The 18,608-nt window shown below is 37.9% G+C and overlaps 1 protein-coding gene across 3 annotated transcripts in view; it reads left to right on the top strand.

Annotated features, from left to right (window-relative positions):
* Magi3 (membrane associated guanylate kinase, WW and PDZ domain containing 3) overlaps nt 1–18,608 on the top strand; it is a 220,726-nt gene that overhangs the window by 99,039 nt on the left and 103,079 nt on the right. For all 3 annotated transcript variants that reach the window (XM_036189430.1, XM_036189427.1, XM_036189431.1), the window contains exon 2: nt 3,225–3,341. In XM_036189430.1, the coding sequence (XP_036045323.1) occupies nt 3,225–3,341 (117 nt within the window). The remainder of the gene's footprint in view (nt 1–3,224; nt 3,342–18,608) is intronic.

Below are 18,608 nucleotides of genomic sequence, written 5' to 3'. Positions count from 1 at the left end.
CCATCCTAACTCCAGTTCCAGGAGATCTGAGACCCTCTTCTTGCCTCTTCCAACACCAGGACACTTGTGGGACACATACATACTCGTAAGCAAAACACTTATATACATAAAATAAAAACAAAAAATTATGAGTTTCTAAAATAGTTCCAGATTTTATTTTCACTTTTAGTGGTGCTAAGCAAGAACTCAACCCTCAGCATCTAGTTGCACATTTTTAATAAAATGCCAAATTTTAATAAAATTGTCTCTCATTGTTTTCTTTGTAACTGCTCATCCCAGTAGAAGTTAATGGTAAAAACAGAGTGTGATTCTAGTTCTGATAATTGTGGGCATTGCTCTTTAAATTTAGCCTTTTCTGTTCAAACTGGCTTTAACATATCAAAGGTCCTTAAAATAAGATTTTAGTTAATACCATTTCCCCTTAAGAAATTCATCATGCTAGATAATTTGCGATTTAGGACTTTATCTTTTAATTATCTCTAAGCTAAAGGACATTATTTATGTAACTTAAAATCTAATCTAGGTTTTAAGCATTTTATAGTTATCTCTAAGTCATGCCATATCCTAAAAGTCTTGAGTTTAAGAAATTCTATTGTGAGCATGGGAGATTTGTCCCCATTACTCATCTGTCCTGTGGTGGCGTGGGCAGGGGAGAGGGCACTCACTCCCATCAATGCCCGAGGCAGGTGGAAGAGCTGGCTCTGAGGTTATAAGAGCTAGAGAGAGCTGGCCCTTGTGTCCCTGCCCCTCATCAGCTGCAGCTCTGGGAAGAGTGATTCCTTCACCTCGCCTGGGCTTGCACAGCAGAGCTGGCCCTGAAGGTGAGGTGTGGGAGAACCTCCTCGAGGAGGTGAAAGTGAGAGAACTGCCCCTGCCCCTGGTGGTGGAGGGGGATTTGTCAGTTCTGAGGACCCAGGGCTGTAGGATTTCCACAACACAGGGCAGCAACAGGAAGCCTAGAAAGAGTCCCAGCAAGGGCTTGGCATGATGGTGTAGCAGAGACCAGGGACCTTGAACCAGACCTGAGATTCTTTGTGATGAATGCCTGCTTGTAAACTGTATGGACAAAAGGGTTTACTGTGTGACCCACTGTAACACACTGCAGCTTCCATGACAAGATTCTCCCTTTCTTAAATTTTGTTTTATTTTGGGAAGGGAGGGAGATGGGTGGGATCGGAAGGCATGATGTGAAAGGCACAAAAAATAAATAAAAAAGAAAGTTTAAAAAGAGGAAAAGGAAATTATGAATTATGAAGTATTGACTTTTTTTAGTTATACCTGTATTACCTTTTATCAAAACTAAACTTTTTCCTGAAGATATGTTAGAGAGCCAAGTTTTGGATATTGGAGCCTATGTTACTTTTTTAAATGAAAAAGAAATAGACACATTCTGTGTTTAAAAAACAAAAACAAAAACAAAAACAATACAAAAACAACCCTATCCAAATATCTCAAACACTTTTGGCCATGTAGTTGCAATCTACCAAAGCTTTTGACTAATATTTACAAAGAACTTGAGACATCTGTTACCAAATTGTAAAAGTACTTAATGAACTCATTATCAGGTTGATTTTTATAAAATGAGTGTGGTGCAGTATTGATTATGTATTAGGTTTTATCATCTACTCAGCAATGAATACATGCTGGAGTATACATAAGCCCTAAAGATAGGGTTGTTTTGTATTCAGCACTGTAAATATCTTTAGGGATATTTGTTTTAATCACAGTGCTGGGTCTTACCCCTGCTCCCCCAGTGCCTATTTTTGTTAGGAGGAAGAATGGAGTTGTTTTGGTTTGTGTTTATTACTAGGGCCTATGTTATCTCTAAACTTTAGAAACACACTGATTTCCTGGTTATATTACACTATCTTCCCAAGTAGGTTCTGTGTATTTATATGTAGTAAAAAGGAACAAAAATGATTAGAGTTGAAGTGTTATGGGATAGTAGATAAAACAATGAACTGATCTGTAGTAAGCTTTTGTTAATGAAACCTTGGTGTAAGTATGTTATTCTAAATAAAACACAGTGTACTCAGCTAGTCATTTCTTATGCAGTAAGATAATATGTTTTGTCTGAGCATTGATCTTTTCTAATTATCTACAGTCTTGTCTAATAAACAATGTTTGCACTGCCTTTTCATTTAAACTAGTCTTTGTTATAAATTTATATCTTTGAGATTTCTGCAACTTTCTGTTTACTGTTCCTGTTCCCTATTTCCCCATAAATAATAAGAAATATTGGACTGTCTTACTTAATCACTCAGTATTTAGGAATCAACAAGTAAACTGACTGTTCTACCTAGTGACAGGTGGAAGGTCCTGGACGAGGGCCCTGCACTCCTTCAAAGAGCAGGAGTGTGGTGAATCAGCTAGGGTTAGAGATTGCCAAAGCTGGAACAGGGGGACCTAGCATCCTGAGCAAGTGTTTGGATTTTTTTCAAGTGCCACAGAAAGTCATGAGGATGGGGGTCTAACACTGACCTAATCTCTTTTACATCTCCCTGTGGTGCCTCTGTGAGGGGCAGGGAAGGAAAGAGATAAAATGGATGCTCAGAGGCTGATTAGAAGGCTGCTGGTAGAATTCCTGATGGGAAATGATGGTGGTAGATTAGATTAGAATGGCACTAATGAAAATGGAGAGCAGTGGCTTATGATTTGGAAGTACAGCGGACAAAAATTGCCAGCTAATAGACAGACCTAGAAGACAGAGGTGAAAAGAGAAATCAGAGATGGCTTTTAGATTTGGGGATTGTTCTTCCAGCTGGTGCTGCTGTTTGCAAAGAGAGAAAACTGGGGAGATGGTGGAAGAGTCTTGTTTTGTCTGTTTGAAATTTGAGGTGCTTATCTGAAATTTCCAGATATGTCATCTGCAATGTATATGAGTGAGGTGGGAGTTGAGTAGAGATAACTTCAGGATGAACATATGATCTGAATTTGGAGCTTTTAGGATATGGTGGTATTTAAAGCCATGAGACTGAATGAAATTACCTTGAATGTTCACCACATTCTCTGCACTATATGTTCTCCTGCCACGTAAAATTATACCCACATTATATTGCAGACATTTATTTGAATTACAGTACCTATAATATACTTATCTTCTTGTAGATAAAATACTGATTTCCTTGTCCTGTTATTAGCTAAATGATTTAAAGATATTTGATCACTATTTTATATACTTAAATGATTATCTAATAATTACATTTTCTTTTTTTTTTTTAAAGGCAAAGTCATAAATAAAGATTTGCGACACTACCTGAGTCTTCAGTTTCAGAAAGGATCAATTGACCACAAACTTCAGCAAGTCATCAGAGATAATCTCTACTTAAGAACTATCCCATGTAAGTACATGATGGCATAGAGAAGTGAGACAGAAATACCTTTACTTAAACATCTAGAAATAATTTAGTGAAGTATTTAAAAAAGAGAGAAGATTTGAGCAGTGAGTAAAAGGACTTGCTGCAAAGCATGAGTATGATTTCCCAAACCTGAGCTGGAAGTTGTCCTGTGTCCTGCATGGTCCGCAGCCACTCAGACCCAAGTAAACACACAGAGGCTTTCTGCTAGCTAGCTCTTATATCTTAAATTAACCCGTTTCTATTAATCTATGTTTTGCCACATTTTCTGTGGCTTTACCTGTGTCCCATTACATGTTGCTCCTTGGGTGGCTGGCTGGCGTCTCTCTCTGCCTTCTTCCTGTCTCTCTCTTTGAATTCCCCCCTGCCTCTAAGCTAACTTGCCAGAGGCCAAATGGCTTTATTTATCAACCAATCAGAGCAATACATATTCTCAGCGTACAGAAAGATATGCCCCCATCACAAACCTACCTGGTCGAAGAAGAGAACCAACTCCTACAAGTTGTTGTCTGACCTCCACATATGGCATGTACCAACACACACACACGCACACGCACACGCACACGCACTATGTGGAGACAAAGAATGAAACAAAAGTTGGATGAGGAGAAAATTCTTCTGAAGACTGTACATGGTCATTTTAAGTAGAAAAATGTTGATGATTCCATATTGTGACTTCTACCAAAGTGATGACCACAATTTAAAAATATGTACTTACTTGCTCTTTTTATAAAGGTTCAATTTTTTTTTTATTATTTTGCTTGCATATATGTCTGTGCACCACAGTCACGCAGTACCGTCTAAGGCCAGAAGAAGGCATCACATTTCTTGGGGATGTTATGTGTGTGCTGGGGATCAAACCTGGGCCCCTGGGAGGCTGCCAATGCTCTGCTTTGCTACAATTCCTATTCACCAGTTCTTAACTAGATTTGATTACTAAAAAAAATGTTTGAAAGCTAATGCCTTGTACACTAAAAACAAGTTTTTTTTTTTGTTTTTTTTTTTTTTTGTTTTGTTTTTTTTTTGAGCTGAGCATAGAACCTAGGGCCTTGTGCTTGCTAGGCAAGCACTCTACCACTGAGCTAAATCCCCAACCTTAAAAACAAGTATTTTATTAAAACATTACTAGCTATAAAATCTACTCATTCCCTAGTGAGGGAAGGGAGCATACATAGCCTTCTGTGTGTAATTTATTTTGAATTTTTATCTAGCTATTGTTCTTAATACAGAATCTAGATATTGATGTACTGGTACTTTTTGTTTTTAATGTATAATGAGAAGTCATACATGCTAAGTTTTGGCTTCAGTAAAGTATGGGTCTGGGGAAGAATAAAAAAATAGTAAACAAATAAAAGGCATGTAAAAGCATCTTTTTGTTGTTGTTGTTGTTTTCTTTTGTCTTAGTTGCATTTCTGTTGCTGTGAAGAGACATCATGACCAGGGTAGCTTATGCAAGAAAACTTTTAACTGAGGCCTGCTTACCATTTCAGAGCGTTAGTCTGTGTTAGTACAGAGGGAGCATGGTAGCTGTTAGTCTGTGTTAGTACAGAGGGAGCATGGCAGCTGTTAGTCTGTGTTAGTACAGAGGGAGCATGGTAGCTGGCAGGCAAGCATAAAGTAGCTGGGAGCTTATGTCTTATCCATGAATGAGAGAGATGGAGGGAGGGAGAGAGAGAGAAAGAGCGAGCTATCTGAATGGCCTGCACTTTTGAAACCTGAAACCCCACACCCGGTAACACATCTCCTAATTCTTCTCCCCAAAGTTCCACCAACTGGTGACCAAGCATTCAATATATGAACCTATGGGTTTCATCCTCATTCAGACTACCACAGTTTCCCCTTTCAATGTATTTGTAGATTTTTGTAGATACTAGCTTTTATTCTGGAGTTCTTGGTTGCCTGTTTTCTTAGAGATCCACTTCATTTAGTTTCTATTTGGACTTCACTGAAAACATGTATGTAAGCACTTGACCTAGGGAAGGCACTCAGGCAATAGCTGCTCCTTCCGAGTGTAAGATCACTTGCTTCTTCAGCCTAGCCTGTCTTTCATGGTGGCTTTAAGTCTCGTCTGTATTTGAAGTCCACACCAGACCCTTGACTGTTTGTATTCCTAAGTCTTCCAGACTGTAGGATCAAGTTCAGACTCCTTAACCTGATTCCAAGTGTTTGTTTTTAAGTAACTCCTTATCCATATTTTGTTTTTATGAATCTTCTTTGCCCGGGTTCAGAATAGCCACTCTATCTAATTTGTGTTTCCATGATGAGTCATTGTCAATCTTTTTATTCTTAAAGTTTCTGAATTTGTTTTGCAGATCGTTGTGAATTTACTCAGAAGCCAGTGTGAAACCACGGACCGGTTATTACCTTTAGCCTCACTGTCTGTTCTATCATGTGCTTTCTGGAGAAGCCGTTTTGCTTTCCAGTTGATTTGGTGTTTCTGTTTAGAAAGATTTGTCTGTTTATCCCAGTGATCAGCTTTATATTGTTCTGTGATGTTCTTTTTCTCCCCTCTGTTGTGTTTGTCCCATGTTAGTAGTGGATCTGCTTTTTCAATAGGCCAGAAGACTTACCCCCTTTGCCTGTTTTCTTTATTCTTACTTTGATTCCCCCGCCTGTCCTCCCCCCAGCCTTGAGCTCACCACATTGCCAAGGTAATTTTGAGTTTCTGCTCCTCCTGCCTCCATCTTCTGAGTGCTGAGATTGAAGGTGTGTTATCAGTACACTTTTTTTTTAAATGTAGTGCTGGATATTAAACTCAGGGTTGGTACATACTAGGGAAGCATTCTACCAACTAAGCTAGGTCACCAGCTCATTTATCCTGCTTTTTGATACTTGAGTTGTGCTTATATTTTCAATACTCTCCCCCTTATAGTCATCATTTACTCATATGCTTTGAGTAGCTACATATTTAATCTCACCACCAATCCCCTTATTATTTTATTTTTGCAGTAATTCTGATTGTCCAAAGCTAGTTCTATGCTAGGTTTCCCAGGAAAAGTTCTTAGCAGTTTGTGGCTTTTATACTTTGACATTCATTTGGATAGATATTAAATTTTGAACCTTATTTTTTCCTTGACTATGTTAAGTGTAGCAAGCAGTTATCTAATTGTTTCCTGGCATAAAGCCTTGCTTTAAAGGTTTGATAGCAATCTGATTTTCAGTCCTTCTTAAGTAACTTAGTGCTATGTCTATTGAACATTTCAGGATAGCATTTTAGTTCATAACCTCATTTTGCCTTTAATCCCAGCACTTGGGAGGCAGAGCCAGGCAGATCTCTGTGAGTTCGAGGCCAGCCTGGGCTACAGAGTGAGATCCAGGAAAGGTGCAAAGCTACACAGAGAAACCCTGTTTTGAAAAACACCAAAGGAAAAAAAAAAGAAAAACTCATAAATAAAAAAAATCACATAGCTAGATTAAGGTAGCCACTCAAACAGTTGCCCAGCCCCTAACTCGATACTTTTCAATAACTTCTATCGGTTAGGGTGGCCATCGTATAACTATGTAGCATTGCTTAGGGTTTCACACTTTCACTCTGAATTACAGCCTTTTCCAATGACCCTCCACAACAGAACTGAAACTAGAGAGACAATTGGTTTTACATCCTCTGTCAGGACTCATGTCCTTTTGCTTTCATTCCATTTTTCCTCACCAACTAATACTATCTTTTCTTATTCTTTCTAATTTAAAAATACCTTTATTATAAAGAAATCTTGCAAATAAATAATTTGCCAAAATTAATCAGACCCAAAGTCAGTACTTGTGAGTGAACTTCTGTATACAGTTTGAATAGCCATGTCAATGGAAGCTGTGTAGCTTCATACTGTATTTACACTCTCACTATTGAATATATTTTTATGCACTCATCCACCACCAAAACAAGAAAGGCTAACTATTAGGGGACAAGGAAGGACTGAATGCAGTTAAGGGACACCTGTTACAAAAGAGGCTAGCCGGGCGGCGGCGGCGGCGCACGCCTTTAATCCCAGCACTCGGGAGGCAGAACCAGGTGAATCTCTGAGTTCGAGGCCATCCTGGGCTAGAGCGAGATCCAGGACAAGCACCAAAACTACACACCTGTCTTGAATATAAAATAATTAAATAGATGGACAGATAGGTAGATACATACATAGATAGATGGACAGATAGGTAGATACATACAGAGATAGATGGATAGATAGGTAGATAAATGAGGCTATGCAGCTAATTAATTTTTCTAGTTCTGTCATGGATTTTTTTTTTTCAGGATAATGTTTCTAAGTTTCATAGCTTTAGAGTTCCCTTTTCTCTTGTTGAAACACATTATAGAAAATAAAGATGTGCCTTCTAAGACTGTCTCCCTTACTGTCCTCTGCCCTTTGATTTGTTGCCTTTTAGTTGCTTTATCATCTCAGGTTTGCAGTTCTCCTCAGTGTGATATTTTGTCCTAGAAAGAAGCTACAATATAAATAGTTTGGTTCGTAGGGTCTAAGTAATTTCAGCCTTTCAGAGCTTAATAGGACTTCTTAGCTTACTCACAAATTGAAATGTCTAAAAATTTCTTTCTGAACCTGGAAACAATGCATATTAGTAGCATTTAGCAAGCTGAATGGTTACATCTGATTTCTGATGTGACCACATCTGATAATGGTATTTACCATTCTGACTAAAAGACTCCATATCTGTGTGGAGAAAATTCTGAGAACAGGTCAGAGACAATAAAAGTATAAGTGAGTCTAAAATATCTAGTTGTATCAGAAAGCATTTAATGTTTAAAACATTATACAGAATGACATTCCAGAATTACACAGAAGCCACAAAGAAGAGGAGTTTACTGACTAAAATCTGAGGTCATTAGGAGAGGTGTGAGAGGGTAAGTGGCTTGTGAACAGGCAGGCACCCCTGTGGGAGATGCTTGACTACAGTACAACAGGGTCATGGTTCCTAAAAGATGAAGAGATTGTGCAGTAAGGAGTCCTGTGATATCATTTACTCAACTTTCTGTCGAAAAGCATTTTCTGCACCATAGCTTCAAGGAGAGCAGGGCAAAAATGACAGGCCTTGGGCAGTGAGAAAGACATTTAGATTCAGGAAGTCTAAGGTGTCAGGAGAACTCTCTGCAAACTGTAGGGTTAACCATTCCCAGTGCTTACTCAGGACTTAGAGACATTTGAATTCTACCCAGCCTGAGCAGAGAGACCCTACTTGAACAAAGTTAAATTAAGCAAATCCCCAAAGGATCAAGTGAATATGCAGTAACTTATCTGCCAGAAGGAGAGGGAGATTTTTTTTATGTGACAACCAAATAGAGACATCAGATATTAAAATATGTGTGCCTAACATCTAATACAATCACTAGACATGAAAACAATAGGAAAATACGATCTAGATGACTTTTAAAAATAAAAATGAGCTGATAGAAAAAATATAGAAATGACACATGTTGCAATATTATCACACAAGGAATCTTAGAGTTTTTAAAATATGTTGAATGAACACAGTGAAGAGAAAATGTAACAGCAAAAAGAAGTAACACTTAAAATAAAACTCACTGGACAGATGTGAAAACAGATTCCAGAATGCAGAAGTAAAGATCAATGAGTGTGAACACAGCAATATAAACTAATCAAACCAAACAGAGAAGAAAGAAGCTGGAAGGAGTCAGGGTTCTGCCATCATTGGCTGACTGCCAGTTCGCCTTTGTCACAGACAGGTTGGACAAGATAGAAGTAACATTATGACGGACATTGACATGTAGACAGAACTGTGCCGTATTCATATTTAGCTATAGAACCGTGTGACAAGCCATGATGAAGAAAGCAGGGAAAACACTTTAAAAATTAGCTGAATTCTTGCTAAATTTTGTAAAAACTAAACTTGCAAATTTAAGAAGCCCACAGACTCCAAACAGAAGAAACTTAATAGGATCATACCAAGGCATCTCATAATCTAATTGCTCAAAACCACAAACCAAGAGAAAATGTAAATTGAGACAGAGAGGAAGAAGATACTTTGCATGCAAGGGAGCAAAGGATTGCTACAGAATTATCTGCTAGAATAGCACAAGCCAAAGTCTAATAATTGAAATCTTTAATACACTAAAAAGAAAAAATGCCAATATATATTTTTCTGTATAACAGAAATATCTTTTAAAAATTGATTTTTTTCAGACAAAAAGTGGAAGAGTTTTTCAGCAGCAGAATTATTATCAGAAATAGTAAAGGAAATTCTGCAAGTAGAAGTGAAATAATAGCAGTCATAGTTTAGGATTCCATATCCTCTTTAGTAATTTTTAAATTAAAATTAAAAAATCAAAATAAATAGAAAACAAGAACAGTACTCCATTATCTTGAGTAGTTACTCGTTATTAGAATGTGCTTCCCAACACAGTACAGTGCACATTCTTTCCTAGTGGATATGGAATGCTGTAAAAAAGAGACTCAATGACTGTAAGAATGTTTATATCATGTCAAATATGTTACCTGACTACAGTGGGAATTAAATTAGAAATTATTGACAGAATGGAATCTAGAAAATCTCCAGATATTTAGAAATTTAATAATATAAATAACCTGTACATTTAAAAAATATCACCAGAGAAATTTTTTTAAAAAATCATACATGGCAACATATCAGAAACTTATCTACACTGAATCAAAATTCTAGTCTAGTTAGAGTACCATTTAGATGAAAATGTAATACTAAATATTTCTATTAGTAAATTACAAAGCTGTCAGATGACACAAACATTTGTCTTAAGAATGGGAGGAAAAAGAGCAGGGTAAAGCAAAATTAGCTAGCAAGAAAATTAATAGAGGTAAAAACAAAAAAATGAGTGAAATAGAAAATAAAAACAAACTCAACACTAATTTTCTTTTTTTTTTTTTTTTTTTTTTTACATCAGTATAATTAATGACCTTGTAACAAAACTACTGAAGAAAAAGAGAAAGAGAAATCAGCAGAAGGATGAAGTCATGGTGTCAGTAAGAACCCTCTGTAGTTTAGGTGAACATTGAAGAACATTCTGAGCAACCCCCCTCCCCCCAAGACAGGGTTTCTCTGTGTAACGCCACTGGCTGTCTCTGAACTCTCTTTGTAGATCAGGCTGGCCTTGAACTCACAGAAATCAGCCCGCCTCTACCTCCCAAGTGCTGGAATTAAAGATTCACCACCATGCCCAGCTTCATTCTGAGCAATTTTATACTGAGATAAACCCTGCAACTTACACAAATTGAACAAATTCTTCAGAAGATAAAACTACTAATGCTCATTCTAAAAGATACAGATAATCCAACACTTCCTTTTTTAAATAAATAATTTTTTTGTAACTTCATTGTAAAAATAACAAAAAACAAAACCCTCAGACGAAGATAGTAGGTAAATCCCCCCCCACACCACCACCAAAAAAAAAAAAAAACTTTAGGAAAAGAAAAAATAATTCTATACAACATTTTCTGGAAAAACGGAAGTGGGGGCTTGAATAGTGATTGGTGGCTAAGAACACTTGCTGTTTTTTCAGAGGATCCAGGCTTGAGTCCCACTATCAACGTGACAGCTCACAACTGTCCCTAACTCTAGTTCCTTGTAATCCAGTGGGCACTAGGCATGAACATGGCGCATAGACATACTGCAGGTAAAGCACTCATAATATAAAATGAATCAATCAATAAAAATAAAAGGGAGCATTTCCAAACTCATTCTGTTATTTGAACATTATAATTGAACAAAACAGACAAACGTTAAAAACAATAGTAGACTCTAAATTTTCATGAACTTTGATCCAAAACATTTAGTAGTATTTCAGCAAATCAGTATATAACAGTATGTAAAAGAATAATGTGTTATAACTAATTAGGGCTTGCTCCAGAAATGCAAGGTTAGTGTATAACTTGAAAATTAATATGATGACAAATACAGGAGAAAAAAATGGTATCTTAATATATTTAGAACTTCATATACTAAAATTTAATTCTATTAATGTTAGACTTTCTCAGAAAACCAGTTTATTGGTCATTGCCTTTTTGTGCCAAATCTATTATTTCTTGCCTGCCTGTGGTACTGGGAAATTATTCTTCTACACTCCCCTACAGAGTTCAGCTTTGCCACTAGAGGGCACAGGAAGGATTCTGGGAAAATAGAGGTTTCTTTCCTGGGTTTCTACCTTGGTTTCTGTCTTTTTGCTCTTGTCTTGCAAAAAAAGATACCCAGTTAAGTCCAGCAGTACCCTAGTAGTCAGCTTCTCAGAGGAACTTCAGAGATACCAATGAGGGCCTCCTCAGCATAAACAGCAGTACCCTAGTAGTCAGCTTCTCCGGGGAACTTCAGAGATACCAGTGAGGGCCTCCTCAGCATAAACAGCAGTACCCTCACAGTAGCTCCTGCATTCTACCAGTATAACCACTGGTTGTTGTCTTGTGGCAGTTCCTGTGCACCCAGCCACTCTCCTAGATTGACACAGTAGCACCTACAAGAGGTTTCTGGCCAGTCCAGCCAGTGTTCTAGTTGATTTTCTATTAACCTCAAAACACACTCTACCCACCACCATTGCATGGGCAGCTTGCTGGTGAATCACTTCAGTACCTCAGACAGTTAGTTCTCTGCCTGCCAGCCTTGACCACTGAGCCAACATTGTCTCCAAAACAAGCCACCAAGGTTCTTTACTTAGTGAGCTGTTACCACACCTGTTTGAATGAGATCTGAAATAGAGATTTTTAGGAGCGTTTCCTCTATTGCAGTCTGTTCACCACTGGGAATTCTTCCTCAGGTATAGGACAGTATTTTTCAGTTACCTTTTAGCTCTACTTTCAGAATTCTTTTTAAATCTCAGTTAATTCTTTTTAAATACTGTTAATATTTCTTTAAACCTTCCCTTTTCAAATTATATGTGATTTCTTTCTCCTTCCTGGATCTTGACTGACAAAGAATTGGTACTGATAATGGTCCCAGGAGACAGACTCTCCAAGAAGGAATCTTGAGAGGGGTTTTGGCTGTATTTTTGGTCTAGAACCAGTGCTGAGCTCTTTGCAGTAGTAAGTATAAGTAGGTGACATGACAGACCGAGGCATTGCAGTTTAGTCATGGTATACCTGTGGCTGACTATGACAAAATACCAGATGAATCTAGTACCTTGGGAGCCCAAATGGCTGCTGCACTTGGGTGGTGTAACAGTAATAATAGCTACATTGTGATATGAGCTGGAGTGTTGCATAGGATATCCTGTGCTACAGAGAGAAAATAGCATGCTTTGGTCTAATATTTTATTATAATGAACTAAGAAAGTTTTTATAACTTTTAAATGATCTCTACCCAATATCGATACTTAATATAGAAAATCTGTTTTAAAATGGAACATTAGCACAATATAAGTGCCAAGTAAATAATTGAAAGCCACATGTAGTGGCTCACGCCTGTAATCCCAGCACAGGGGAAGCTAAAGCAAGAGGATGGCAACAAGTTCAAGGAAACACTTTGTAAAATTTGTGAAGATAATGACATAAACTGTGAAATTTTCACTCCCCAAATGAAAGTGTATGACATATTAAGTATCCATTATATTATTTGATAATTGTCTTAGTTAGGATTTCTATTGCTTCAGCAAAACACCACGACCAAAAAGCAAGTTGGGGAGGAAAGAGTTTATTTGTCTTATATTTCCACATTGATGTTCTTCACTGAAGGAAGTCAGGACAGGAACCTGGAGATGAGCTGATGCCGAGGCCATGGAGGCATGCTGCTTACTGACTTGCTTCCTCTGGCTTGCTCAGCCTGTTTTCTTAAAGAACCCAGCATCACCAGCTGAGGGCTGGGCCCTCTCCTATCAATCCCTAATTGAGAAAATGCCTTACTGTTGATTTCATGGAGGCATTCCTCAACTGAGGCTCCTTCCTCTCTGATGACTCTAGCTTGTATCAAGTTAACACACAAAACTAGCTAGTACAATGATCTTTGATCTTAAGTGACAAATATTCCAGATACAGAAAAATTTTCTTTGATTTTATAGTGACAATCTCAATTAGTTAAAAGAATGTCCAAAAAAGTCTTCACATTGGACATTAGATTACAGGTTGTATCATAGAATTTTTTAATGATGAAAATATTTTGTTTGTTTCTTTTGAGTTTGGTTTTACCTTGAATTTCTAGTGCTTTTACTTCAAATTATCAGTTTTTGATATCATATAGTGGTGTTCCACAATATTTACTGCTTCTCTTTGTATTTCTTCTGCTACAATATCAGTGAAGGATTGAACTGAGAAGCAAATACTCATAGTGGAAAATGCCAGGGGATATTACTGTGTGGTATTCAAATAAATAACCTTCAGATCTCCCAGCAAGGCTAATAGTCTTACATGGAGTCCCATGTTGAAACTGCCAATTTAAGGACTTAGTTTCCAAAACCTGTTATTTCTTGAAATGGCACCCATAGGATTTGTATGAAGTATAGTTATGCATATGATCATTTTGATGTTGCTTTTGTAAGAAAGACCTACCATTAGTAGGCAGGGCTTCACAAACACACTTGTAGGAATAGCTGCCAGTGAGAATTACTGAATGGATTTTAAATGCTGCTCTCACACATGCTTCTGTCCTGTTGCCTGGAAACACCAGCCTGAACAGTTGATACTGGCTTTCAGTGTTGCTTACTCCTACTTTCAGATGAAATACGCTCTACATCAAATTGTTAGGATTTAACTCTCATAGAATTGCCATGTAATTTATCTCATTTTCCTCATCAACTGATTTTATTTTTTAGGATGTAAGAAGTTTCACCAGTAAACTCCAAAGTAGAAGTTCCACATGTAAACACTAATATAAATCAATTGTGTTTCTTATATGCTTGTAGGACTATAGAATGGTTCATTTTAGGCAAATAATTTGATATTTTCATATAAAATTAAATATACATTTACCACATTATCCAGCACTTCCAGCCTTAGACATTAACCCAAAATAAATTTAAATATATTTGTTTAAAAACTTACAAGTTCTTGGTTCCTTTAGTTGTATAGCCAAAATTGTAAAATAGCCCCAGTGCCCATCAGTGGTAAACAGATCATCAGATTTTGGTATCTCTTTACAGAGGTATTCTACTCATAAATAAAAGAGAATTTACCACAAAAAAAAAAAAAAAAAAGAATTTTTTGAGAAAGGGTCTCTCTGGGTAGCCCTGGCTATTCTGGAACTCTCTTATGTGACCAGGCTGGCCTCAAACTCAGAGACCTGCCTGCCCCTGTCTCCCAAGTGCTGGGATTAAAGGCATGCACCACCATGCTCAGCCTAAAACAACTTTAACAACCCAATAAACTAAACGGATCTAACATTTATATACAGAGACAGAGCTCCCTATACAACAGTAGCAGCATACACATTCTCAGGCCATGCACACAATCTGTAACAAATTTAAAAATGCAAATGTATGAGGTACTTCCTCTGATCATAGTGAAATGAAACTAATAACAGAAGAAAAGCAGAAAAATCTACAAATATGTGGAAATTAAAACAGTGTACCTTTAAATAACAAGTGGCTGAAAATATAAATTACAGTGGAATTGAGAACATATCTAGTACCAGTAAGAATATCGATACAGCATAACTAAGCTTATAGGAAGTGAGGAAAGCTGAGAGGGAAAACATTCACCAGAAAACTCTGAACTCGGTACTTGAATTGAAGGGACTAAAAGGAGGAGAGGCTAAATCTAAAGTCAGCAGCAGGAAGGGCAGTAATGATGAGAACAGAGATACTTATACAAACTAGAAGAACAGTAGAAGGAATGAGTAGAACCCAAAAGTTGAAAACATTAGCAATCGGCAGAGCAGGGCCTAGTGTCTGAAATGAGGAGGTAGAGATGTGACTGCAGATGGGAGGGTTGAGACAGAGCTAGGGGGCACTAGCTGTACCCGGGGCAATTAGTCACCTACAAGAAATAGGTAAGTGGCTGGAAACAAAACCCTGCCAGGACCAGTCATACAGAAGTGGGAAAATAGGAAGAAACCTTTAGCTACTGGGGAAATTGAAGCTGTAGCCAAAAGCCTTTCAACAAAGAAGCTTAAATCCTTTATAAATATTGACCACCCCATTCTTAAAATATTAGTGAACTTAATTCAGTTACAATGATAATGTGTAATAAATGGGTAGAATTTATGCCTGCAGTATAAATATAGTTTAACCTATCAATCAATAAACATCTCACTTAATACTGAAAAAGTACTTCACAAAATTTAATTCCCCATTATGATTAAAAAATACCATACCCATCAGAGCAGGAATTTAAGGAAAGGAAACTACCTCAATGTAGTAAAGATTGTATCTGAAAAGCCCACAGTTAACATCATACTCAATAGAGTAGGTCTGTTGCTTTTTCTTTCTTTCTTCCTTTCCTTTTTCCTTTCCTTTCCTCCCCTTTCCTTTCCTTTCCTTTCCTTTCCTTTCTTTTCCTTTCCTTTCTTTCCCTTTTCCCCTTCCTTTTCCTTTTTTCCTTTCTCCTTTTCCCTTCCCTTCTCTTTCTCCTTTCCTCTTCCTTTTCCTTTTGCTCTTTCCCTTTTTGCCTTTCCCCTTTTCCTTTTCCCTCTTTTCGACAGGACAGGATTTTTCTGTGTAAGAGCCCTGGCTGTCCTGGAACTCACTCTGTAAACCAGACTGGCTTCCAGCTCACAGAGATCTGCCTGCCTCTGCCTCCCCAGTGCTGGATTAAAGGCGTGCGCCACCACCACCCAACTAGCTTTTTCTATAATATGAGGCTACATGTCAGGGATGTTTACTTTCTGCTGTACTATTCAACTTAGTACTTAGAATTCAAGCCAGAATAATCAAAGAAGAAAAAAAAAGTAGAAGACATTCTGCTTAGAAAAGACTTTAAATGGTCTTTTTTTTTTTTTTCATAAATGACATGTCATACATAAGAAGAAATTGAACATGGGTGAATTTTAACCATCATGCCAAACTAAAGAGGGTAGATGCAAACAATTACTGTTGTTAAGTTCACATATTATGCAATGTGCAGGAGATTATATTAAAAGTAAAACTGTACTGTCAATATGTCAGTTGCTACCATGGAAATGAGACTGTAAGAAGGACCTAGGAAAACTTTGTGCTGATGGTTTCTAAAGCACAATCATTATATAATACTATTAGAATTAGTGCATTCTACTATAGGTAAGTAATAACTCAATAAAGTGACCAAACCTCCATATTGTATTATTTTATGCCATCAGTAATTCGAAAATAAAAGTTTACAAAGTATTTGATTGGGCATATAGCTCAGTGGTAGAGTACTTGTCTGAATGCTTGTGTAAGGCCAACACCTGCTCCCCAAAGAAGCACACTGGCACATGGTGTTAATCCTAGAACTTGGGAGGATGAAGCATTAGGATGACCCCAAGTTTGAGAACAGCCAGGACTGTACAGTGAAATCTTGTCTCAAAACAAAAAGAATGAAATACCTAGAAATTAGCCTAAGGAAGCGTAAGATTTTTCTATAGCGTAACAGTAAAAAGAGCTAAATAAATTGATGGAAATCCCTTTAAAATTTTTAAATTACATTTATTCATTTACTTGTGAGGAGAACATATAGGTGAGAGGACAATGTGAGGGAGTCAGTTCTCTTAACCAGGTAGGTCATGAGCTCAAACCTAGGTTGAAGTCACTTAAACTTGCTGAGCCATCTTGCCAGTCCAGTAAAAATTTCTGGTTCTTGAATTTTGAGCTGTGCTTTCTTTTTGTGTCACTGATTCTAGAATTTATAGGGAAAGGCTATGACTAGAAGATAATAGATACGTTTGGTATGCTGTATATCAGTTTATCGTGAAAACAGAATAATGACAGCATTGTAATAGTCTATCACAGAAGGCCTGGTGGCAAAATCTCATCTTTACAGAAGTGCTGTGACCTTTCAGACGGGGGATAATTGACTTTTCAATAAATCCTGTTGGGTATCATTGTAGTAAATAGGGGGTAAGGCCTCCCTTGGGTAGTCAACCCAGGCTGGCATACCAAGTTGGGATAGGACCAAGCCCCTCTCCCCTTCAACACTGGCTGAGTAAGGCATTGCACCATGGTGAATGGGCTCTAAAATGCCAGTTTGTGTACCTAGGATAAGTCCTAGTCTCATTGCCAGGGGACAGACCCACAACCACATCAAGCCACGCAGCTGTTACCCACATTCAGAGGACCATGCAGGCTCCCCAGCTGTCAGTCCAGAGTCCATAAGCTCCCACTAGCTTGGGTCAGCTCTCTCTGTGATTTTTCCTATCATGATCCTGATCCACCTTCTCCTATAATTCTCCTCACTCTCTTCAACTGAACGCCAGGAGCTTGGCCAAGTGCTTGGCTGTGGGTCTCTGCATCTGCTTCCATCAGTCACTGGATGGAGGTTCTATGATGACAATTAGGGTAGTCACCAATCTGAGTATAGGGAAGGCTAGTTCAAGCACCCTCTCCACCATTGCTATGAGTCTTAGCTGGGGATATCCTTGTAAGTTCCTGGGGATATCCCTAGCTTCAAATTTCTTCCTAGTCTCTTAATGGTTTACTTTGTCAAGATCTCTCTCTCATTACTCTCCTTCTCTGTCCCTCCCCCAACTCGGCCATCTCAAATCCTCATGTTCCACCTCCCACCCTCTTCCCTGTACTGCCCCCTCCCAGTTTACCCAGGAGATCTTAACTTTTTCCCCTTTCTGGGGCAATCCATGCAAGGACTGTTTCTTTTTTTCTTTTTCTTTTCCCAAAAAAGTGAAAAGAAAGTCAGTAGAGCCTGTAGATGGCTTATCTACTCAGAGTCCATGCTGTACAACCTTGAAGACTGGAGTTTGGATCCTAGCACCCATGTAATAAGCCAACCATCTTGGGACTATCTAACTCCAAAACAGGTGGAAGTGAGAAGAATGATCACCAGGCCTTGCTGGCTTCCAGACTAGCTGAGGAAACTCAAGCCAGGTTCAGGGAGAGACCCTGCCTCTGAAGAACAGGCAGAGAATGATAAAGGGTATATTATGTTCTCATTTGACTTTTGCATCTGTGAACAGGCATTGCGCTTGCACATACATGTCTATACATGTTCACCCATACATGTGCATCATACATATGAGTGCCCCCCAAAAAGTTAAAAATTAGCAAATTGATTTTTTTAAAAAAGAAAGAAAGAGATACTGCCTGTTTTGTTATTTGTTTCTCCAGTGCAAATTATCTCAGAGGTGATTGGTAAATGGGTGAATGATAGCAACATAACAGGATGTATTAGTTCTTATGCCATTTCCCCAGCATGCTTAATATCTTATCCTCAA

The sequence above is a fragment of the Onychomys torridus genome, chromosome 6, assembly GCF_903995425.1.
Source record: "Onychomys torridus chromosome 6, mOncTor1.1, whole genome shotgun sequence".
Classification (NCBI taxonomy): domain Eukaryota; kingdom Metazoa; phylum Chordata; class Mammalia; order Rodentia; family Cricetidae; genus Onychomys; species Onychomys torridus.
Note: the sequence above shows the minus strand (reverse complement) of the source record. Positions and strands in the feature narration are given on the sequence as shown.